General features: G+C 33.6%; 1 protein-coding gene and 1 pseudogene across 1 annotated transcript; both read right to left on the bottom strand.

Annotated features, from left to right (window-relative positions):
* Window positions 1-10455: 10455 nt before the first annotated feature.
* LOC126706075 (uncharacterized) lies at window positions 10456-11214 on the bottom strand (annotated as a pseudogene).
* LOC126716069 (pentatricopeptide repeat-containing protein At3g62890-like) lies at window positions 11067-13310 on the bottom strand. Its single transcript, XM_050417019.1, has one exon. The coding sequence runs from the start codon at window positions 13193-13195 to the stop codon at window positions 11285-11287; it is 1911 nt and encodes a 636-aa protein (XP_050272976.1). The 5' UTR covers window positions 13196-13310; the 3' UTR covers window positions 11067-11284.
* Between the last annotated feature and the right edge of the window lie 10710 nt (window positions 13311-24020).

Here is a 24020-nt window from a genome sequence, read left to right as displayed (position 1 = left end):
GATCATTAATCAGGGAGTATTGTGGTAACTATTTTTATTTCAATTCCAAAATTTTAAATAAAATGTAAACGAAGGCTACTAAAGGAGGTAAGGGAAGCCATATTGTTTAACTATTTACAAATGATTTTGAATACTTCTTTTGTAGCATAAAGCAGTTCTGTCTTTGGATTACAATACCTACAATATGAAATGACAATTCATTAAGAAGTATAGTGGTAGAGTATATGAAGGAACCATTCATTTCAAAATTACATTTAAAAAAAAGAAAAAAAGAAAAAAAAAGAGTTAACGTGATACACATATAAAAAAAAAAAAAAAAAAAAAAAAAAAAAAACTTAAAGAAAGTCAATCATAAACAAAAAGAAAAGAAAACAAAGAAGAACTTGCAAAAGATAGAACCTAAAAATTTGTTGGAGTTTCTGACAGTAAATGTTTTTAATCTAAAGAAAAAAGAAATGAGGATGTAGAGCTAAACTAAATATCTTCAATCTGAAGAAGAATGAGAGATAGAAAGTGAGATAGAAACTGCAAAGTGTACGTGAGTTTGTGGGTCTTAAAATGTAAGAGTTTTAATTTACATATTTATCCTCGTTAGTTGAAAACTTGTAAGTGGGTATGATGAAGGTATTTTAGACATAAAAAAAAATGAGGAATCTAAACAGGGAAGCCCTTTAGAGCATCTCCAGCAGATGTGGCAAATTTTTATACTGGTTGGAGAATGAACAGTGACTTTTACCTTTTAACTACCCACTTTTTCAAATATACTTTCCAATAGATTCTCTATCTCATTTAAATATTATTTTTTATTCATTATTTATTCTTTTTTTAATAATTACACATCTTCCAACATTTTTTTATTAAATACTTGATTATTATAATAGGAAAAAAACATTTGAAGAATGAACAGTAGCCCATCAGACTTGATGAGCTACTGTTCATGAACCAAAAAAAATTCTGGATATAGAGAGTCCATTGGAGACCTATTTTGTGGGTTTACTCTCTATAGTAGAAAAGATTTTGTGTTTAACTCTCCTGTTGGAGATGCTCTTAAATAGTAGTATAGAAGAGGACTAACAGTTACACGATATAAAAAAATCTATTATGAAGAAGTCGAGGCTCTAGCAATAATGCATGCGATTCAATAGGTGTAACAAGCAGAAACCATGGGATGGTATTTGTTTAGCCTTGCAAAAGATGAGAAGGAAATCAATGGCTCATGCATTGGCAACGCTTGCAAAAGAGGCAGAGGGTGAATCATTTATTTATGGATTTATTTTTAATAGAAGAGGAGGGTGAATCTATGTGCATGGAATCAGTTTTAGCACATCTTCTAAACTTGCTCTGGTGTTTTCGTAATAAACAACGTCTACCTCATCTAAAAAAAAAATTGTTTACAAAGTCAACATTTTGTAACAATTTCTTATGTGGAAAGTTGTGATTAATGCAAAATCATTTTCACATAGTTCACTATTGATACTATTTTAATTATAAAAAAAATCATAAAATGCTAACTTAAGATAAAAACCTGAAAATTTTCTCCTAAACTAATTATTATTATTATTATTTTTTAATTTGGTTCAAAGTCCAAATTTTCAAATAACTCACTTTGAAACAAAACTAAAGAATAAATCGTATATCTTTTTTAGTTATTTATTGAATAATGTTAGGGATACAAAAGTGTAAGGACTCAATTTGATTCCCAAGCCCAAATGATGTATGAACTTAGACCCAAAGAGCCCGATACAATAAATTTGTAGAGAGTGGATTGGAAAACTGGGTTTTAATGAATCGGATCACAAGCAAAGCGGATCCAAATGACAAGAAAATGAAGATAGACTAGTTTAACCTAAGGAAAATCGTCCTCGGTACAATCCGAGGAGATTAGTTTTTATATATTTCTTCTCAAGTTTGATTACAAGTTCAACTCTTGATTTCTACAGTGTTTTTCTTTTAATTTCTCTATCCTCTCTCTTCAGGGTCTCCTTTCTGTTTTATACTACATTCCTTCTTTCCTCTTTTTTCTCCACATGTAGGGCAAACTGTTGATCTTGATACTTGTCCTATCAGCACCTTTCTGAAGTTTCTGGTAGTAGCTGTAAGGCTGAAAATTACTGTTCAGGTATCACCTCCACATTAATGCGGCCAGAGAGTTAGCTGCAGAGCATTCAATGCAATGGTAGCAGCTTTCTCTTAGATATTTCCCAGCTCCTATTTGTCCTGTAAGTTCACAAAGCATATCTTCATCAATAGAACTTCTTAGAACATTACCTTGGATGGCAGAACACACTTTTTGACCTCCACTTTGTTAGCTAAGGAGATTCACCTCCTCGGCATACTTCCCCCACCTTTCACAGTCATAACTTGCTCGTGAAGTTCAAAGTCTTATATCTTTCTTACTGTTGATCTGTCCTCGGACCACTGAACCTCCTTAGCCAAGCCCAAGGCCCAACATATATTTTTGGGCCCCTTGTCCCTACAAAAAGAATTTTACAATTTTTTGTCACCATCTAAATAGCAAATTATGATTAATGTAATGTCATTTCTGCATGTTCATTATTAACACTTTTTAAATTATATACAAATCATAATACGCTAACTTAAGTGAAAAAAGATTTAAGTGAGCAAAAAAGTAAAAAATTTCTCCTAATTTTTTATATTGGTTTCTAAGTCCTTCTTTTATAATAAATCACTTAAAAACTAAAAAAATAAATTGTATCATAAGAATAGTTAGAGATACAATGAATACAATATATGTCTCATTAAAAAAATTTGATCACCATAAATCAAGATTTTGATGATTATATTTTCACTCAATATATACCATTTTCACCTTTTAACTTTGAAAATCGAGTATAATTTTGACAAGTATGATAGAAATAAATGAGATGATACATTATGTACATCTGGTAAAAAGAACTTCGTAATTTTTTATTTTAAAAACAAGACATGGTAAAATAACTTTTTAAAAATTTCATGTTTTGGAAATTTTGCAATCTTTTAATGTAAAACAAGAGAAAAAAGAGTTTTTTTTTTTTTTAAAGGTAAAAAAAAGAGATAAACATTAATTAAAATTTAAAGTAGGTAATTTTTTTTTTTTTTTTTGAGAAACTAATTGTCGTCTGAGATGGCATCTTACGTAACAAATTGCACGTAACGCCATTCTCCTTGTGGGGTCCATAACCACATAAGATGAGTAACCGTTAGTCAGTTACACAATATAATAATTCTATTTTGAAGAAATTGAGGCTCTAACAATAATGCATGCATTACAATTGGCGCAATAAGCAAAAACCATGAGATGGTATCGTTTTAGCCATGTAAAAGATGAGAAGGAAATCAATTGCTCATGCATTGACAAATCTTGCAAAGGACATCGAGGGTGAATCTATCTGCATGGAATCAGTTTCATCACATCTTGTAAACTTGCTCTAGTGTATTTGTAATAAACAACATCTAACTCATCTAGTTATTTATTGAACAATGTTAGGGATCGATACATGTACAAATGAATTTTACAATTTTTGGTCATAACTTAAGTGACAAATTGTGATTAATGTAACATCATTTCTTCATGTTTCACTATTAACACACTATTTTAATTATACACAAATCATAACATGCTAACTTAATAAATAAAAAAACCTTAAGTGAACAAAAAAGTAATAAATTGTGTCATACGAATACTTAGAGATACAATGAGTACAATACATGTCTCATTAAAAAAATGTTGATCATGATAATTCAAGATTTTGATGATTATATTTTCACTCATCTTAAACTATTTTCACTTTTTAACTTTGAAAATTGAGTATAATTTTGATAAGTACGATCGAAATAAATGAGATAATACATTATGTTTCATTTGGTAAATTTTTTAAAGCAAGACATGTTAAAAAAATAACTTTATAAAGATTTCATATTTTGGAAATTTTGTAATTTTTTAGTATAAAACTAGAAATTTTTTTTTTTAAAGGTAAAAAAAGAGATAAACATTAATTAAAATTTAAAGTAAGTAAATTTTCTTTTCCAAATAGACTATTAAGTGTCGTTTGAGGTGGCATTTTGCATAACAAATTGTATGTAACGTCACTCTTATTGTGAGCCCATGATCATATAAGAGGAGTAAACGTTAGTCAGTTACACAATATAATAATTCTATTTTAAAGAAATCGAGGCTCTGACTGTAATGCATGCATTACAATTGGCGTGATAAACAGAAAGCCATAAACCATGAGATGGTATCGTTTTAGCTTGCCAAGTAAAAGATGAGAAGGAAATCAATGGCTCATGCATTGTCAAAGCTTGCAAAGGACACAAGGGGTGAATCTATATGCATGAAATCAGTTTCAACACATCTTGTAAACTTGCTATAATGTATCACAAAGCACAGTTATGGAAAAATTAACGCTCTTTTTGGTTAGAGAATCATTAATGCCCACACTAAAAAAGACACATTTGAATTTAAAAAAAAAAAAAATTCTATAAAAAAAATTATTATTTTCAATTCACTTCACCTCCCAATATTTTGATTTTACTTACGATGTCAAGTTTTTTATATATCCTCTCGAAGTGGCTAATGAGTACTTCACATAAATTCTATAATCTTATACGACCTTTAACAAATAAAGTTTAAAATGCTACATCAAGAGTCCTGTAATTTAGCTGATTGATACCTCCTAATATTTTCAAGACATCCAAGATTTATTATAGGGTTTTAATAGTGCAATAAGACTCACTGACAGACTACATTTCTTCTTCTTTTATTTGTTACTTTCCAATCTTGGCAAGTAAGTCAGATTCATTAAGGGGATTCAACTACTTTTTTTTTTTTTTTTTTGAGAGAGTTTTAACCTATGGCATCTGCTCCTGATAATAGCTCTTTATTATCAGACCAAGACACCAATCAGTTTTTAGTGTAGGCGGGGATTGAACCCCAGATCTCTTATATAACTATTAACTACTTAATTAAGATCTTTTACAGTATTTAAGATAATTCTATAGTAGAGAGTTTTTAGGTAACTTCGTTGCAAAGTTTATAAAATCTTATTTCTTATGAAATAAGTGAATTGAGTTTTATCACATTAATAATATTTAGAAAAAGATTGTCCGTCACAATTTTGGTATCTATTTAATTATTAAATTATTAATGATGTGGTAAAATTTAACCAACTTATTTTTAAATGAATTGATAGAATATTTTAAAAACTCTATGGGCTCTAAAAGAATTCTAAAGATGCTCTCCGACTGGGTAAATCCCTTTCAGGTGTCAATGTTGATATGGAGGCAATTTGCCAACTTGTGATGCAGTCCTGAAATTCATCATCAACAACACACCTAATTGAAATATGCGAAGAAGAGGGATAAAACAAATCAATTAAAATCACTTAATTCCATGATAATTTTTAATAAGAAAACCAAGAAAAAAAAGTGCAACTCAAGCTTAAAATATATATATGGTTGGGTTGGTCCAACATGCTAGTACAACTAGCAAGAAAGCTTTTTACTCCCAAAATTTTTAGGATTGGTTATGGATCATCAAGAACATTCTGTATTAGATCTATTCATAATCCAATATACTATTACATTCCCAAATTTGAGTTCAAATCTTCTGTCTCATTCTATATGCTCCACTTTATACTTCACCAATCAAAATTTGCCACGTGTATTTTGTATTTAATTCATATCTAATTTTAAGCATTTTTTACTTCAACTTCCTAAAATAAGGATTTTTTAAAAAACTAACTACAAAACCCAAACAATATCATTAGTTAGCAAACGTTTCAAACTAATTTCGTTTATAACAATTCGAGCTCAGTGGACTCGATTTGTGAGAGGTGGAGAAAACATGGAAATCGAGTTCAACGAACTCGGTTTCCATGTACAGAAATCGAGTTCGATGAACTCGGTTTCCATGTACAGAAACCGAGTTCAACGAACTCGATTTCCATGAAAAACGACCCACAAGAAATTGATTTGCCAAGAAGACGATCTCTGATAAGAAGACGATCCATCTTCTGCAGACGCAGCCAAACATTTGATTTGCCAAGAAGACGATCTCTGATAAGAAGACGATCCATCTTCTGCAGACGCAGCCAAACATTAGATGGCACTAGACTTCGTTATCTGATCAAGCAAACCCAACAACAAGCTCTCTGAGCACGAGGTCCATCTTCTGCAGACACAGCCAAACCATGGAAACCATCTCTGGCAGACTTCCATCTTCCGATCTCCCGAGTCTAATGAAAACGAGTCCAATGAAAACGAGTTCAATGAACTCGTTTTCCATACATGGAAATCGAGTTCATTAAACTTGGTTTCTGTACATGGAAACCGAGTTCAATGAACTCGATTTCTGTACATGGAAACCGAGTTTGTTGAACTCGATTTCCATGTTTTCTCCACATAGTTTTTCCTAAATCGAGTCCGCTGAACTCGAATTGTTATAAACGAAATTAGTTTGAAAAGTTTGCTAACTAATGATATTGTTTGGGTTTTATAGTTAGTTTTTTAAAAAATCCCTAAAATAAATAAAACTTCCTATAACTCAAACCATCTCACCGATCTTCCACCCATCCCACCAGCCACAGCACCGGTCCTCCACCACAACCATCAGCTTTAGCCGGCACCACCAAGAATAGATCACTGATATCATCAATGGCCAATAGCCACCATCGGCTAGCCACCCACCACCACTGGTCAGTTACCTAAATAAAAAAATTGAAAAAAAAACCCCAACACACGGTCACACCCCCACTAGCCACCCCCACTAACCTTTGCTGATGCCACAGGGAAGAGATCGCCGACGTCATCAACAGCCATCAACTACCGCCTCCTTGTGTTTAAATCCATGATTGGAATTGGTTTTATGATGTCTTGTTAGTGGGTACCCATGAATGCCCTTTCTTCTTCAAATCCATGGCTAGTACCCAATCATGGTGGCAGTGTGGTGTTGATGTTGTTGCTAGCGGCGTTGGGGAAGGGTGGTGGTGATTGGTAGGAGATGTGTTGTGCTTGTTTTAAAAAAATGAATTAAATTATTTTTGGTAAGGGATGACACACGGTGGTGGGTGACTAGCCGATGGTGGCTGTTGGCCATTGATGACGTCAGTGATCTACTCCTGGTGGCGCCGGCGAAAGTTAATGGTGGTGGTGGAGGACCGGTGGTGTGGCTGGTGGGATGGGTGGAAGATCAGTGAGATGGTTTGAGTTATTGGAAGTTTTATTTATTTTAGGAAGTTGAAGTAAAAAAATACTTAAAATTAGATATGAATTAAATATAGTATATATGTGGCAAATTTTGATTAGTGGAGCATAGAGTGGAGCATAAAGAATGAGACAGAAGATCTGGACTCCCCAAATTTATAGAAACAAATTATAGAAAAAATAAACATAATAAATAAGCATAATTACTATACTCAATTTCCTAGGTGGTGGTCAAGGCCGTGAAGCAAGTACTTTCACCCCCCCAAAAAAAAAACTTTAACCAATGCCACTTATCCATTGTTAATAACTAATTATGAAATGTAGTAAACAAGTTGGTTTTCTTATTGTCTTTGAGACTTTCGCTTGGACTTTGTGTAATTACATGCATCTTCATGTTGTTAAATGCTTTACATCATCCTATCCAAAAAAAAAAAAAAAAAAAAAAAGCTCTACATCAACCCTAGGTAGAAGTAGAACTACTTACTATTGTACACTCTTGATACGATGATCACTCTATAAGTATAAGTGCTTGTAGATGTGGGGTGTAAGGACCGGGCTTCAAATCTCCAGGAGAAAGTTTTACACACTTATACATTTAAGATCAGGCTAATTAAAGTAGAATTTCTATCTTGTAAAAAAAAAAAAGAAGTAGAACTACTTAAATGCAACAGCACCAAATTGGTAACGTATACAATCTCTGTTATTGAAAGAATAAAGTTTATATTTCCTACACAGTTTTTTTTTTTTCTTAAAATATTTCCTACATAGTTAGAAAACATGCAAGAAACAACTAACATTGTTGCAGATTTCACATTTAGAAAAGGTACGTACCTTTTTTTATTTTTTATTTCGTATGGTAACTTTCCCTTTTTTTTTCTTTTTTCCTTTTTTAAATTTTTCATAAAAACCTTTTCCTTTTCTTGAAGTCGAGTACTGTGTAATGTTTAAAAAAAATGTAAATTTGATATTATTAGATGGACCAAATTAGACTAAAATGGACCAAATTAGACCGAATAGGATCAAATTAGACTAAATAGTTTTTGTATATTTTTTTTATTGATTCAATGAGTTATCCCTCCTTTTGGAATTTTATTTTTGGTAATCATTAGTAACTCTATTGTCAAAGGAATATTATTATTATTTGTAATTCTTAGTTGTTATGCATTTAATGATAATTAATTACCAAGTGGTGTTATTGAAGGAAATTAATGCCTATGTATTATTATGATACTAAATTTTTTTTTGGTAGTTTTTTTTTTTTTTTTTTTAATTATTAGTTCCATCTTCTTTGATTTTTTTTAAATGATTAGTCAATTGAAAGGACCGAATTGGACCAAATAGAGAGAATAGGACTGAATAGAAACAAGGTAGACCGAATAGGACTGAATAAGAACAAATAGACCGAAGTAGACAGAATGGACTGAAAAAGACTATATTGGACCGAATAGACTGAAATGGATAGATTGAACCTAAGTAGACCAAATAAGAGAAATTTGGACTGAATAGGACCGAAGTGGACAGAATGAACCGAATAGAATCAAAATGCACAAAATGGACCAAATAAGACCAAAGCAGACAATAGCCCGAATAGGAATGAAGTGGATCAAAGTGGACATAATGGATTGAATAGGACCAAGGAGGACCGAATATGACCAAATAAAACCAAAGTAGGCATAATGGACCGAATAGGACCAAAGTGGACAAAATGGACCAAATAGAACCGAAGTGTATAGAATAGGACCGATGTAGATTGAATAGGGCCAATGTGGACTGAATGGATCAAAGTGGACTAAATAAGACTGAATGGGCCGAATTGAATTGAATAAAACTTTAGTGGAAAGAATGGACTAAATAGGACAGAATGGATTAAATTGGATCGAAGATTACAAAATGGACCGAGTAGAACCAATTTGGACCGAATAAGACATTTGAATATTTATCATTTTTATTGCATTTTTCGGGCTCATATTTCTAATTTATAATGTTTATTTTCTTTGTATTTTTTAGCACAAAACTAAAGAGTTTAGCTCAAATGTAATAAAATTTCATACTTTTCAACCCAAAAATGAAGGAAAAAAGAAAAAGAAATTTTAAGCTAAACTTGAAAAGAAAACCTACAAAAGAATCAATTTAAGGCTCAATTAGTTTAAAATGTACTGAAAGGGGACCGAAATTGACTGAGTGGACTGAATTGGATTGAAGTAGACCTAATTGGACCGAATAAAAATTATTTAATTTTTAGGGAGAACAATTAAATTATCTTCAAAAAATTTTAGAGAAAAAATTATACATAATATTACGATACAAAATAATTATTTATTTCCAAGCATTGCGTGGGTCTGCGACTAGTTTAATTATAATGAATAAGCCCAAGGGACACTTATAACTGTAGGATAATTTAAAAAAAAAAAAAATAGAATTTCAATTTATGACATCTACTTTTGATAATTGTGTCTTTTATCATTAGATTAATATACCAATTTGTTTTTGGTGTAGACGAGAATTGAACCTCAAATTTCTTATTTAATCATCAGAGATTTTGCCAGTTGAACTAATTGAAACCCACAACTATAGAATACATGGAATCATTAAACTGGCAATTATAAAATAATATCATTAAAAGAAAAATGATAGAGAAACCGTATGAAACAATCATGGGCAAGGCAAATTAAAGCTTTAATCTCTTCATAATATGGCCAATGTGTAGTTAACTTTTGGTGAGACAAATTATAACTCTGGCTTTGTATGCCTTTTCCTTTTACAAGTAAGAACTTGTTAAGTGCAGCAGCTCTATGATCAGCTCTATGATTGGCATTTTTCTCATTCAAGAATATTATTATTATTATCCAGTGCCAGTGGATTCCTAGTGCACTTTGGGTTTATGGTTGTATTTGTTACAAGCATATACGTAAGAGTATAGTTGCAAGATCCACCAGGTACTTGTCAAAATTACTAATATTAAAAAGTTGCATGTACAACAATTTTGCTGTCACCAGGTATAGTAGTAGTCAGTGATTCAGTGAATAGCAATGGCAGAAAAAATTAGTTGGGAAGAGTGAAAGAAGATTATAAGTTTCATTGGATTTTCCAACATCTAAGCTACTAGGACACGCCGTATATTTGTGCACAAGAGAGAGAGAGAGTTGGAGCAAAAAAACGAAAAAAAAGAAAAGAAAGCTTGGATACTTATATATATATATATATATATATATATATGATTTCATTGCTCACTCGATGAATGATGAGCATACCTTTAATGAAAGAGATTAATAAATCAGCACTAACATTTCACATCTCTTTATGCCAAAAAATCACAAATGCAGGTCAGTTAATGACTTATATGTAGGGAAATTCTCTAGAAATCATGTACTACTCATTGGTGTAGTCGTTGGTCATCCATGCAAATGGACAATCCATCTAAATCGAATTTCTTGTCTTGCCCCGAGTCCAATGTACCTTCGCTTCTAGTTCTAAATGCTTGAACCCAATAGGTGCTAATATGCTGTAATACTGCCACTGGCCATGACAGCAAGTGCTGCAAATATAACCGTGTTTGCATGGAAATCATGGCAAAAACTTCAGATTCAGTAATTAGTGTGGTTTGTAGATCTCTTGTGACCAATTCTTTTGCAAGAAGATGTCCCTAATGATACCTTGGAGCACCCTCTGCAACAAACATCCGAGATGATTTCTTTTTCACCTTTGCAATGCAAAGAAATTCCAAGACTGTTCTTGAACTTCCTAAAGTTAATATTACCTCGTTTTGATGAATGTGCTCTACTTCTTGCTCGGTAATCTCTTCAAGGCAAGTGGCAATATCATGAATGAGTTCATTTACCTCCAGAGTTACATCATGCTTCGGCTTCCTACTTCTGGAACTTTTATCAGAATCCCCAACTCAGGCACATCCTCCAGAAGAGTTTGCAAGGAAGGTGGACACGAAGTGCTTCTTGCAGCAGCAACAACAGCAGCAGCTAATAGAGCTGGATGATTATCCAGCTCAGCATCGGTAATTTATCAGTGAAAGCTTCCAGAAGAATCAGAAGATCAAAAAGATCTCTTGATGGTTTAAAATTAAGCATTACCAATAATCAAGGCAAGAACATTTTCCCTCCTTGAAATGATGAAATCTGCTATAATCCCTCACTATAATTTCTCTGTCAAACACCTTGGAAATCATCTTGCTCGCCTCATGACAATCCTCACAAACCCTCAAATTCTTCACTATTCGAATGCAATCCCCTACCTTTGTTACTAACATACCATAAGCAATTGCTAGCCTCTCACTATGCTCTTTAACTACATTCTCTTTTTCTTCTTCCCCAATATCATGCAATACAGATGAGATCTTTGGAGAGTAACCAGCTTCTGCTATTCGAGTTCCAATTGTTTCAAGCATGTTGTAGATCTCCAAAGAACGCTCATGCTCTCTATCCCCTGCAACAAATTGATGAACTCTGCCCTGTGCTTCAATCAAACTCCAACCTGCAACTTTATTAGTGTTTTGCTCCACCATTAATCTCCGAACTCGAACCACATCTTCCCATTTCCTTGCTTTGGCATATATACTGGCTAATTGTACATAATGCCCATCATAGGTTGGATCCAATTGTATTAACTTATTTCCAATCCTTTCACCCAGTTCTACTGATCCATGAATCTTACAAGCACCAAGCAATGTTGCCCACAATACCGGATCTGGCGGAGCTTGCATCTTTTCAATCAATTCCACAGCTTCATCAACAAAACCAGCACGGCTCAATAGATCAACCATGCACCCGTAATGCTCCATCTCCATCTCAATATCATACTTTTCTGTCATTAGCTTGAAATAATGCCTGCCCTCGCTAACCAAACCTGCTCTACTACAGGCATTCAAGACCCCAATGAAAGTCACACTCACTGGATGAAAACCTTCATTTATGAACCTTTCAAAAAGTGCAAGTGCTTCCTTTCCAAGGCCATGCGAGGCCAACCCACAAATCATGGCATTCCATGATGAAATATCTCTTCGGGGCATATTGTGGAACAAGAGTTTAGACTGTTCAATGCACCCACATTTTGCATACATGTCAACCAGCGCTGTACCAAGGGAAACAGTCATCGGAAAATTCAAAGAATCTACAATGGAATGAATTAATCTACCATTTTCAAGCAAACCCACTTGGGCCGATGCCGATAACACCGTGACCAATATGGCCTCATTCGGCCTCAACCCCTTCTCTCTCATCTCCTTAAAGCACTCCAATCCTTCTTCCAACTGTCCATTCTGCACATAACCCATAATCATTGTACTCCACGAGATAACATCTCTTTCAGGCATTTCATCAAACACTTTCTCCGCATCACCAATCCGCCCATCTCTTACAAACCCCGCTAGCATTGAATTCCAAGTAACAACATCTCGACAATGGCCATTCTCCTCGAACACCCGTTTCGAACATTCCACCCTACAACAAGCAGAATACAAATGAATCAAAGCATTCCTAACAAACACATCCTCACAAAAACCAAGTTTCACCACATGCGTATGAACCTGAGCCCCTTCACATATAGCCAAAGCTTTACTACAAGCTTGCAACAAAAACGTATAAGTATGGTTATTGGGTATCAAATTCCTTCCCAGAATACACGAGTAAAGTACAACCGACTCACGAGGCGACTCGCTCTTGGCGAGGCACCGGATCATGTTATTGGAGGCGAAAAGAGATGGGTATTGAATCGTTTGAAAAATGGAGAGTGAATAGGCAAATGGGGTTGATGGGGAGAGAGCAAGAGAGGCGAGGAGGTGACCCGTGAAGCTGGCACTGGCGGCGAGGCCGGAAACGATGATTTGAGCATGGGCTTGCTTGGTTTGGTTGATGGAAGGGCGTGGTGGGAGAGAAGACAGAGGTGAGTGAAGTGTAGTATGTGTTGAGAAGAAGAAGAAGTGAGGATTTGAGAGTTGTTGTTTTGGGAACGAAAGGAGGGGTTTGGGTCTCTTTGCAAACATAAATGTAAAGCAAAATCGCTATGTTCTAATCTTACCAGAGATTTTGAAAGTTTGGTGGGTAAGAAGTGGCGGGTTTAAGATGTGAATTGCTCGGCATCTTCATTGTCTTTCAATTATATTTCTTCGTTATCATCAACATTTATTATAATTTTCTTGTTCTTTTATTTTAATAATTTTTTTTCTTCATATTTATACTTGGCATAGAAAAGAAATTTGCAATTATGAAAGTAAAGGGTAAAATGTGTAGTCTAAATTTTGTAGGAAAAAAAGAAGAGGAAAAAAAAAAAAAAACTTATGAATATAGTATTTTATTAAGTTCAATTAAGTAACAGAATAATTTTGTGTTAAAATAAGTCTAATAATTTGTTGAACTCAAATAAAAGTACAAATTTTAACAAAAAAAACTCATTTTAAACCTATATGTTTGTGTATTGTAAGGTACAAATGATTTTATGATACAATACTATTATATAATTTATGAGCACTTACAATAAACCCTTACAATACAAATTTTTTTTTGTATATGATACTAATAGCTATAGAATACTTTATTTTACTCTTGGGATGTTTTATTTTGTGCCCAAAATACATTGTTGGTCCTTGTAATTGAGGGTTTTTTTAGTTTTAAAATTTTCAAATGAGCATTATTAGTCCTTAAAGTATAAAATATGAGCACTATTAAATTTTTTTTTTTTAGGTGTCATGTCATTATTTTTTTAATATTAAAAAAATTCATATCAATATTGCCACATAAAAAAACCCATTACCCAACAAAGACCCAAACCCAGACCGTTATAAAAGGGTTCTTCCCCAATTCAAACCTAAACCCAAAAAGAGAGAGTCACCCTAACCCACCCCCACCAGTGGTGGATCCTACCTCCATTAATTGAAGTCCAATACTAATAAAGTACCCATACGTCTATTATCTATAATTTATGATATCTATTAAATCAAATCAAATCAAATCAAATTGAATATATATATATATATATATATAATCTTGCCATGTCATATTTTTCTTTAAATAGTAGAATAGTTAGTCCATATATGAAATTATAGGTTACAAGAAATTGAAGCCAGAAGGAGGTAGGTTGAATAAAATGCTTATTAATAATTTACCAAAACTATAAAATTTCCTATCTTGAAAAAAACTAAAAGGGAGGAAAAAAAATCATATTTTCTTATACTTTTATGTGTTACATGTTAGTTTAAACTAGTCACTAAAAGTTATTAACTTAAAAAAAAAAAAAATCCAACAATGAGTAATTAGACATTTTGCTAATTAGTTTTTTTTTTTAAAAATGAAGAAATATTTAAGTTCTATACTTTTCCATAGTTTAGAAGTATTGTCTAACATAAAACGTCATTGAGTTGTAAGTGCATAGTTACTAAATCTACAAAGTAATTTACAATTCTTAAATTAATAAGGCAAAACTCCCAATAGTTATGGTGTGCATATATATATATATATATATATATACACACACACTCAAAACTAATATAATATGCAAAGATATAAACTAAGACCATGTTATGAGGAAGACACATCAAGTTTCAAATTTGAGTAGCAATGTGACTTTCTTGTAGTAATAACAATATAAACAATTCAAAACATGTAACAATGAGGCCGTTTGGATTCAGCGTTTTCCGCTGAATCCAAGCTGCGTTTTTTGAAATTTTTTTTTTTTTTTTTTTTTTTTTTTTTTTTTTTTTACTTTAGCCGCATATTTTGACTAAATCAACTGTGAATAGTGCATTCGTGCACTGTTCACGGACCCACAAATTCCACTTTTCAGCAACTTTTTCATTAAAAATGGGTCCCACGATACTATTCACATATTTAAAAATTATTTTGCTACAGTGTTTTCAGTTTCAGTTTTCAGTTTCAGCAAAAATAAGCTCAATCCAAATGGACCCAATATCAAAATTATAATAACTAATTCCATTATCTTTTATGTTGAATCCAAACAAATAATTAATCAACCAAAAATCACATGAACCTAAATAAAAAACATTTAAGGTGAAGAATTAAGATCAACCTACTGAAATGCAAATACCAAAAACTCCATACCTAAAACTTCAAAATTTATAGAATCCCCAAATTCTACTTCAAAACCAACCAAATTCAACAAATTTATATATAACATACCAAATAAAAATTTATCAGAAGACATATGTTGCAGTTTTGATTTTTCTCCAAAAAATTAGAGATACTTTATCTGCCATATACAATATAAAATAATTAGTAGAAATTCCAACCCAAAAACCAAACCCACGAAAACAATGTCAATATAAATGTGGAGATTAATCTAAATGCTCAAAAGAAAATCAATTCTAAGCATAATAAAAGAATAAGATAGAAAGAAAAGCTCAGGCACATATGAAAGCAAATAAGAAATTCAACATTAAAGATAAAATTCATTAATAACAATATAAACAAATATCTGCATATGTTGAATTGAAATTCTATTAATAATAATATAAAGGTGGTAATTTTTTTTTTTGAGTCCTATTTTCAACGTGAGTGTCTTTTTTTTTTTTTAGACCTATCAGAATTTTTTGTTTTATTTATTCAAATAATACTAATGTGTAAAATTGTAGTGAAATTAAGAAAGAAAGACTTACCCGGCTCTTATTAAACTGATCATAAGAGTTTTTTTTATTTCTTCATCCGTCATTTCACGCTTTGCTATATATTCATATACTTTGCCATCAATTATGACCATTTTTTCAAACTTATTGCCCATTCATGCAATCGTAGTCTAGGCTGAATTGGAGATCGTTTTCTGGGTTTCTTTCTGTTTGTGCAAAAGCGTGAGAGTGAGAGAATGAAAGGAGATTGGGAGATAAATCATAAAACTATTGTGTTGTAGACGTGGGGTGTGTTGTGCTCTTCTTGAGCCGAAAATTAGTAGTATTTATATGTTATCTCTTGGATATATTAGACTTTGAGTGATAGACAACCTCTTTCTATTTTTTCAATATTTATCTTTCTTGGATGTATTAAAATTTGAATGATAGACAATCTCTTTTTAGGAGGGGAGAGATAGTAGCCTTCTTCTTCTTCTTCTTTTTTTTTTTTTTTTTTTTTTTTTTTTTTTTTTAAATTTTATAGAAGGAGGAGTTTAATTATAATATTAAATAAAATATTAATTTAAGTAATGCTGATGTGGAAAATTGTGGTGCTTACCTAAAAATTCGAAGGTTTCGGTTTTATATATTGAATATATTGATAATATATATAGATAAAATTATAATTTTATTTAAATATTAATGATAATGATGAGTTTAAGTTTAAGTTGGACTTATTAGAAAGATAGAGTTTTACTCCTTGTTAAATTTGGACTAAATAAAAATAGTTTCATTTAAATAAAATGATAATTTTATTTAAATATTGTGCTGACGTGGAAAATTGTGAGAGTTTCAAAGGTTTCGGTTTATATATATATATATATATAGATAATATTCATATCATTTTTGGCAAGATGAAATTGTTGCAAAATCATGTGATCATGAACCTTCCTGCTTTAAAGATTCTCCAAACATACTGGAAGTACAAGAAAAAAAAGTAGGTTTGGATATCCAAAACTTAAGTAAAGTAAGATTGTCATCTTAAATAGTATAAAAAAAATATCATAAAGATTTGAGACAATCATTATCACCTAGAAGGATGGTTTGAATCTAACATGGTCAAGAACTTTTTAGTTCTATTACTTAACTTAAGGGTGTGCAGTGAACCCGCCAAAATTGATCTAATCCAACCTAACCTACTGGATTGAGTCGGTTTTTAAGGGTTGGTGGGTTGTGTTGGGTTAAGATTTTTTTTTTAGTGGGTCGAGTTGGATTTGGGTTGTAAGATTCACAAATTCGCCTAACCTAACCCGATCCACCTATATTTAATATATATTTACATTTTTTCCCATCTTCCTAAATAAAACCCAAACCATAAGTTCTCCTCATATAGTTTGTGTTTATTTGGTGTTATGTTTATAATTATTTGGTTATAAATTTGCTATTATTGGTGGTGGTGTTGTTTTAACGCTCAATTTAATAATAATAATAGTAATTAAAAAAAATCGTCCAATCCGATCAATGTGGATTGGGTTGAGTTGGGTTCTTGTAATAGGTTGGGTTGTGTTGGATTTTTTTTAACCCACCATAATGGGTTGGGTTGAAAAAACTCCTCAACCAGACCCATTCGCATCCTTATGAAGGGTAGTTTAGGATTAACCAAGCTGCCAAAGGATGTGGATTGAGAGAACGCCAAAGAGATTTTCTAGATAGACAACGAGTTGTCCATTTTACCTAAGAACACGCGGTGCCCAATCTATCAACTTCGTTCCTTCCAAGAAACTACAAATTGAGAATGATTCCTCCCTCATTTTTTTATTTTAATAAATTGTTACATCCAATTCAATTAAGAAAACATAAGTCGAATTAATGGAAGAACAAAAGTCTAATTAATGGAAGTCCAATTCTAACAAAGTACCCATACATCTATATTTATTTAAAAGTTGATATGCTTCTATTGAGTCACATTAGCTTAGCATTTCGGTATGTTTGTAAAGAACATTAAAAACAAATTCTAACCATACATTACATTATTTTCAAAATATCTCGCCTTATATAATTATTGAATGTAAAATGCATTATATTTCCTTGAGGAAAAAAAAAAAAAAACTACTTACAAAATTTAAAACACTTTCAAATAACAAATATAGATAGAATAATTTGGAAAATCTAATATATTGCATAAGCTATACTTTGTTAGAAAATAATCACATCATTTTAAGAAGGGTTTGAGATTAACACTTATGTGGGGCCCAATAATTTGCAACCCTGGCCCATTTTTACATTGGGGCCCAAGGCCCGAGCTGAGGAGGGATAGAGCCGATGACGTATAATAAAAGTCCAAGTAATCTTGAGACATAACCGAGGATGATTCTATCCTCGGCATCTCCAAGGCATCTCTAAAAGAAATGACAAGAACGGCATAGGAACAGTTTTGGGAAGAGCTGAACACATCCGCATCGATAGATAAAGGAGTCCTGGACAGTATGGCGACAAAGGACAAAAGAAAGGCTGCCATTAAATACTCTGCGTCAGACAGAGCAATACTTTTCAGTTTTTACAACCACCCCCAACCACTCTGGGTATGGGCTGATGGGACAAGTATCAGTCCTGAAAAGTTGAACATACACGTGGACGTTGGGAGGGGAGTGAAATCTACTATAAAAGGAAAAATAAGCAGTCCAGGAAAAGGGCTGGGAAAAAAGGCCAATAACCAGAGCCTCCCAGACCGTCTCGAGGAGAAAGACTCCTCGAGCGAACACGGTTTAAATCTGTATGAACACTATGACCAACCACCGTCCGGTGACCAAGGCCTAGCCTTTCAAACCCACGCTATACAAATTATATTGTTTGGGCCTTTTTACGTGTGAACCCAATATTATTTTGGGGTTATCACAAATTGAGTCCTTACAATTGGCGCCGTCTGTGGGAAAGGCTTGTGTGTTGGCACAGGCGATGGATCGAGAAAGTCCCCCCATAATTTCTAACAGTCTGTTGTAGTGTCTTAACCTAAAGTTCCACTAGGGGCTACGTTTCTTCAATAGGAGCTACGCTTCGAAGCGTCAGTAGCGCGGATGGTTCTAGGGACATGACCGAGGAGCTAATCCCCCCAAACCAATGTCCCACACCTTGGCCGAGGGGCTAATCTCCCCAAACTTAAAAACTAAGTTTTGGACAGAACCAAGGTATTGCATGGTCCTCGGACTCAAACCTATGGGGAAACCAACTACTTAAAAACTAAGTTTTGGACAGAACCAAGGTATTACATGGTCTTCGGACTCAAACCTATGGGGAAACCAACTACTTAAAAACTAAGTTTTGGATAGAACCAAGGTATTGTATGGTCCTCGGACTCAAACTTATGGGGAAACCAACTACTTAAAAATCAAGTTTTGGACAGAACCAAGGTATTGCATGGTCCTCGGACTCAAACCTATGGGGAAACCAACTACTTAAAAACTAAGTTTTGGACAGAACCAAGGTATTGCATGGTCCTCGGACTCAAACCTATGGGAAACCAACTACTTAAAAATCAAGTTTTGGACAGAACCAAGGTATTGCATGGTCCTCGGACTCAAACCTGTGGGGAAACCAACTACTTAAAAATCAAGTTTTGGACAGAACCAAGGTATTGCATGGTCCTCGGATTCAAACCTATGGAAAAACCAACCACTTAAGAAGAATTCTAAATTGCTCAGTCCTACAGGATGATTATATACCAAAAATTGGGTTACATCCTAGACGGAATGAAGGTCCCAACTTGTCCTCAGATTCTCAGTTCTAAGGGAACTGGTGAAAACGAGCGTTTAAGTTCGGTACGATCGTACCTCGGTCCTCGGACCGGATGCCAGAAAAAACTAAGGCTATGAAGGTCACTAGGAAGGTGGCGAAGCACCCTAGTACTTGGCGACCCGCATGGGCAATTCATTTTGGGTTACACATCCTCGGATGATTACCTCCTGCACAGCACCAAGCATTCAACTATCATCTCGGTTAGTTTGGGGTATGCGACCCTTTTTCAGGTCGGCATTATTGTGCCAGATAGTTTCAATAAGCTCAGAATAATATCTTTTTCTTAATAAGGGTTTCTACCCTAGATATCGCTTTTTCAGGTCGGCATTATTGTGCCAGATAGTTTCAATAAGCTCAGAATAATATCTTTTTCTTAATAAGCGTTTCTGCCCTAGATATCTTTTTTTCATGTCGGCATTATTGTGCCGGATAGTTTCAATAAGCTCAGAGTAATATCTTTTTCTTAATAAGGGTTTCTGCCTTAAGCATCGTTCAGAATATAAAAATAAAAAGAAGTCATACGATAGCACATCTAGTCACAGCATAACTATTGCAGAAAAGAAAGAATACATAGAATGAAATAATGTCAACTTTTATTAATATAAAGAAGTAGTATAGTGCACATTGAGGGGCTTAAACAAGCCTATACAGGAAGCTAATTACAGAAAAAAAAAAAGGAAATACAATGAAACGACAAATCCTGCTAAACTCTGCTCCAGTAGCGACCGTGTATGAGAGGGAGACCCCCTTTGATGGATGAGGAGAAGAAGAGGAAGAAGTAAAAGCACCAAGATGGATTTGGTGATGGGAAAGAAGAAGAAGGGGAGGCAAAAGGAGGCACCAGTGAAGGAAGAGAGGAAGAAGCAGGGATACTTAGTCCCTGTGTCAGCCCTGACTCCTAACACACTGGTGCCATATTAGCTATGCTCATAGGAGAGCGGATGGTACTGATGATAAGCAACCCCAGCTCAGTTGCACCGAAAGCTTGATGCGATTGGCTCTTGCTTCGGATTTTGGCTGAAGGAGGATGAGAAATCTCTTAAGTCTCTGCCAACCCTGCCCTAACCGAGCCATCTTAAGCTTCGGAGGGACACGGTGCTTTTGGAAAGGATATGGTTCCTTCACCCCCACTTTTACCTCAGACATATCACACTCTAAGGTTTGATTGTGCTGATAAGGAAAACTTTGAGCGTAGCTTGAGGTTTAAGGCTTTAGAAAGGTTAAAGGGTCATTATGCAAAGGAAGTACTCTCTTGTCTTGCTTCTTATATGGAAAGTAAGTTCAGTGGCATTTAATCCATACAGATTTCCAAGAAGAGCTGCAAACGAGATAGTGTCCATTCGACTCCCCAACGTTATCTATAACCGTCAAATTTGATTGGCCTCGTAAAGGAAAGTTATTAAAGACGCACCTCGTACACGGGAACGGCAGGAGCGCATCATGAGTAAATCTAAAAGAATGTCTCGTAACCCAGCACATTTCCTAGGCAGATGAAGAGACACCGACATTAATGAGGGACAAAGCTGGGTAAGCCATGATACAGGCCCGACATAAGCAAAATCCTCCTCCCCGACCAAGAGGTAGGGCAGCAGGATTTTGAGGGGCTATTGTGGGGCCCAATAATTTGCAACCCTGGCCCATTTTTACATTGGGACCCAAGGCCCGAGCCGAGGAGGGATAGAGCCGAGGACGTATAATAAAAGTCCAAGTAATCTTGAGACATAGTCGAGGATGATTCTATCCTCGGCATCCCCAAGGCATCTCTAAAAGAAATGACAAGAACGACATAGGAACAGTTTTGGGAAGAGCCGAACACATTCGCATCGATAGATAAAGGAGTTCCGGACAGTATGCCGACAAAGGACAAAAGAAAGGCTACCATTACTGCCATTAAATACTCTGTGTCAGACAGAGCAATACTTTTCAACTTTTACAACCACTCCCAACCACTCTGGGTATGGGCTGATGGGACAAGTATCAGTCCTGGAAAGTTGAACCTACACGTGGACGTTGGGAGGGGAGTGAAATCTACTATAAAAGGAAAAATAAACAATCCAGGAAAAAGGCTAGGAAAAAAGGCCAATAACCAGAGCCTCCTAGACCGTCTCGAGGAGAAAAACTCCTCTAGCGAACACGGTTTAAATCTGTATGAACACTATGACCAACCACCGTCCGGTGACCAAGGCCTAGCCTTTCAAACCCACGCTCTACAAATTATATTGTTTGAGCCTTTTTACGTGCGAACCCAATACTATTTTGGGGTCGTCACAAATTGAGTCCTTACAACTTATAAGTCTCATTTGCTATTTTTATTTTTCACTTAACAAAAAAAGAAACCATCAAATTTTCCACACGTCACGCAAGTCTACAACTAATCTACAGCTAGTCTACAATTAGTTTAGGTCTACAAATTTTCCGCCATAGACCCACTTATATCTACAGCTAGTCTATATATATATATATATATATATATAAGCTGAAGCGTAGCATTTATTATTACTACGTTCCTGTTGAGCCACATCAACGGTCATGTCACTATTTTTTTTTTTTTTTTTTTGGTTTTCCATCTTTAATATTGATTGTCTACGGCAAAATTGATTCTTTGTGTCCAATGTGATGTACTACACGCCATTATAAACTCTAATGGAACATTAAGTATAATTTTCTTTACATTCTTTTATATATATATATGCAATAAATTTTGCTACTTAATCATAGAGCGACATCATCTACTTATGATTTTTATATAAAATCATATATACATATGTATATATATTTTTTTTATTTTTTATTTTTTGAGAATACTAAGTATTTTAAACACGTAGACACACGGGGTGAGAGGAGAAGGTTTTTTAAAGAAACTTACAGTGGTGTATATCCAAAATGGCCTAACTCTTGGATACACAGCACAAACTTTAATATATCTATATATATATATATATATATATCTCTTCTTTATGATTTTTCTATTTTATTTTATATAAAATAATTGGGTATAGTTCATGGACAAACGAATGCACTCCATTACTATTCAACATGTTACAATTCATTTGTTTTAAACGCAAATATTTGACTATTCAACTACTCAAATTGATTTCAACTTTTTATTTTCTTCTTTCTAATTTCAAGTAATTGTTAAAATTGAATATTTAAACTTTTCATCTTCCTATTCTAAATAAATAAATAAATAACTCTTATTCTCTTCCTCCAACCCTTCTCCTCCCTCTTTGCCTCTTTATCTCCCTACTACTCTTTACTTTATTGTCAAACTTCCTTCATCATTTCCTATTTCTTATATTTTACCTCTTCTTCTCCCCATCTTATTTTGTATAAATTTGATATCACTTATTCCATTCAATTCATATTTTTTTTCACACAAAAACTGTGAGTACTCTCTCCCTCCCTCTTTGCCTTTTTATCTCCTTACTACTCTTTACTTTATTGTCAAACTGCCTTCATCATTTCCTATTTCTTATATTTTACCTCTTCTTCTCCCCATCTTATTTTGTATAAATTTGATATCACTTATTCCATTCAATTCATATTTTTTTCACACAAAAACTGTGAGTACTCTCTCTCTCTCTCTCTTGCTTGATTTTTGTTCTTTCTTATAACTCTAATTTAGGTTAATGGTTTTTATTTATTTATTTAATATATTTATTTTTTAATTTCCCATCACAAATGGCTCTTATAGCTTTGGTTGAATTTTAGTTTGGGTTAATACGCAATTTAAAAAAGAAAAGAAAAGAAATTTGAGCTTATATCAAAACAAAATATAAAAGGTTACGAATTTGAATGTGCCTACCAATGGACTTCCACTAAATAGAGATGCATTCACAATATTTTTAGCTTCAAATACTTTTTTGGTAATGTGAATTTGAGAAAGAAACAAGGGTAGTTAAAGGATATATGGTCTTTCATAATTCTCCATGTCTTGAAGAATGTGGAGAACCTATCAGTCTCCCTTCTACTGAAATTTTGTATAGAAAGTCTTTTGTTATAATTTTCTTGACTTTTTGTTATTTTATAATGAAATGGGACTGAAAGTTTTCCTCTGCTTGATTAAACAACTAGAGATAGATATACAAATACTTTTGGAGAAGGCTGATATGACTCTCAAAAAGTACAAGATACATATGGTTGTGGCAAATGAGCTTTTAACTCGCAAAGACGAGGTTGTAGTTGTTACAAGCAATGAAAAGATATCAATTTGTCATTACAAGACTCAAGTTGGTGATGTTGTGGAGAATCCCCTTATTAGACTTATTATGGAGAGACATTTAGCTTATGTTGAGAAGCCGAATCTATGATATCTAAGTCTAAAATATCACCAAATGTTTGATATAACAAACATTTACCAAAAATTGCTCTATGGTAGTAGGCCCTTATGATAATCATTTGGATTATTTGGTAGGCTGACTTGCCTTTGGGCAAAAAATAAAAAAGAAATAAAAAGCATATT

This window comes from Quercus robur, chromosome 2 (genome assembly GCF_932294415.1).
Source record: "Quercus robur chromosome 2, dhQueRobu3.1, whole genome shotgun sequence".
Taxonomy (NCBI): domain Eukaryota; kingdom Viridiplantae; phylum Streptophyta; class Magnoliopsida; order Fagales; family Fagaceae; genus Quercus; species Quercus robur.
Note: the sequence above shows the minus strand (reverse complement) of the source record. Positions and strands in the feature narration are given on the sequence as shown.

Bases quoted from the DNA above. Each gene is read 5' to 3' on its own strand.
- LOC126716069 (XM_050417019.1), bottom strand. From the start codon at position 13,195: ATGTTTGCAAAGAGACCCAAACCCCTCCTTTCGTTCCCAAAACAACAA.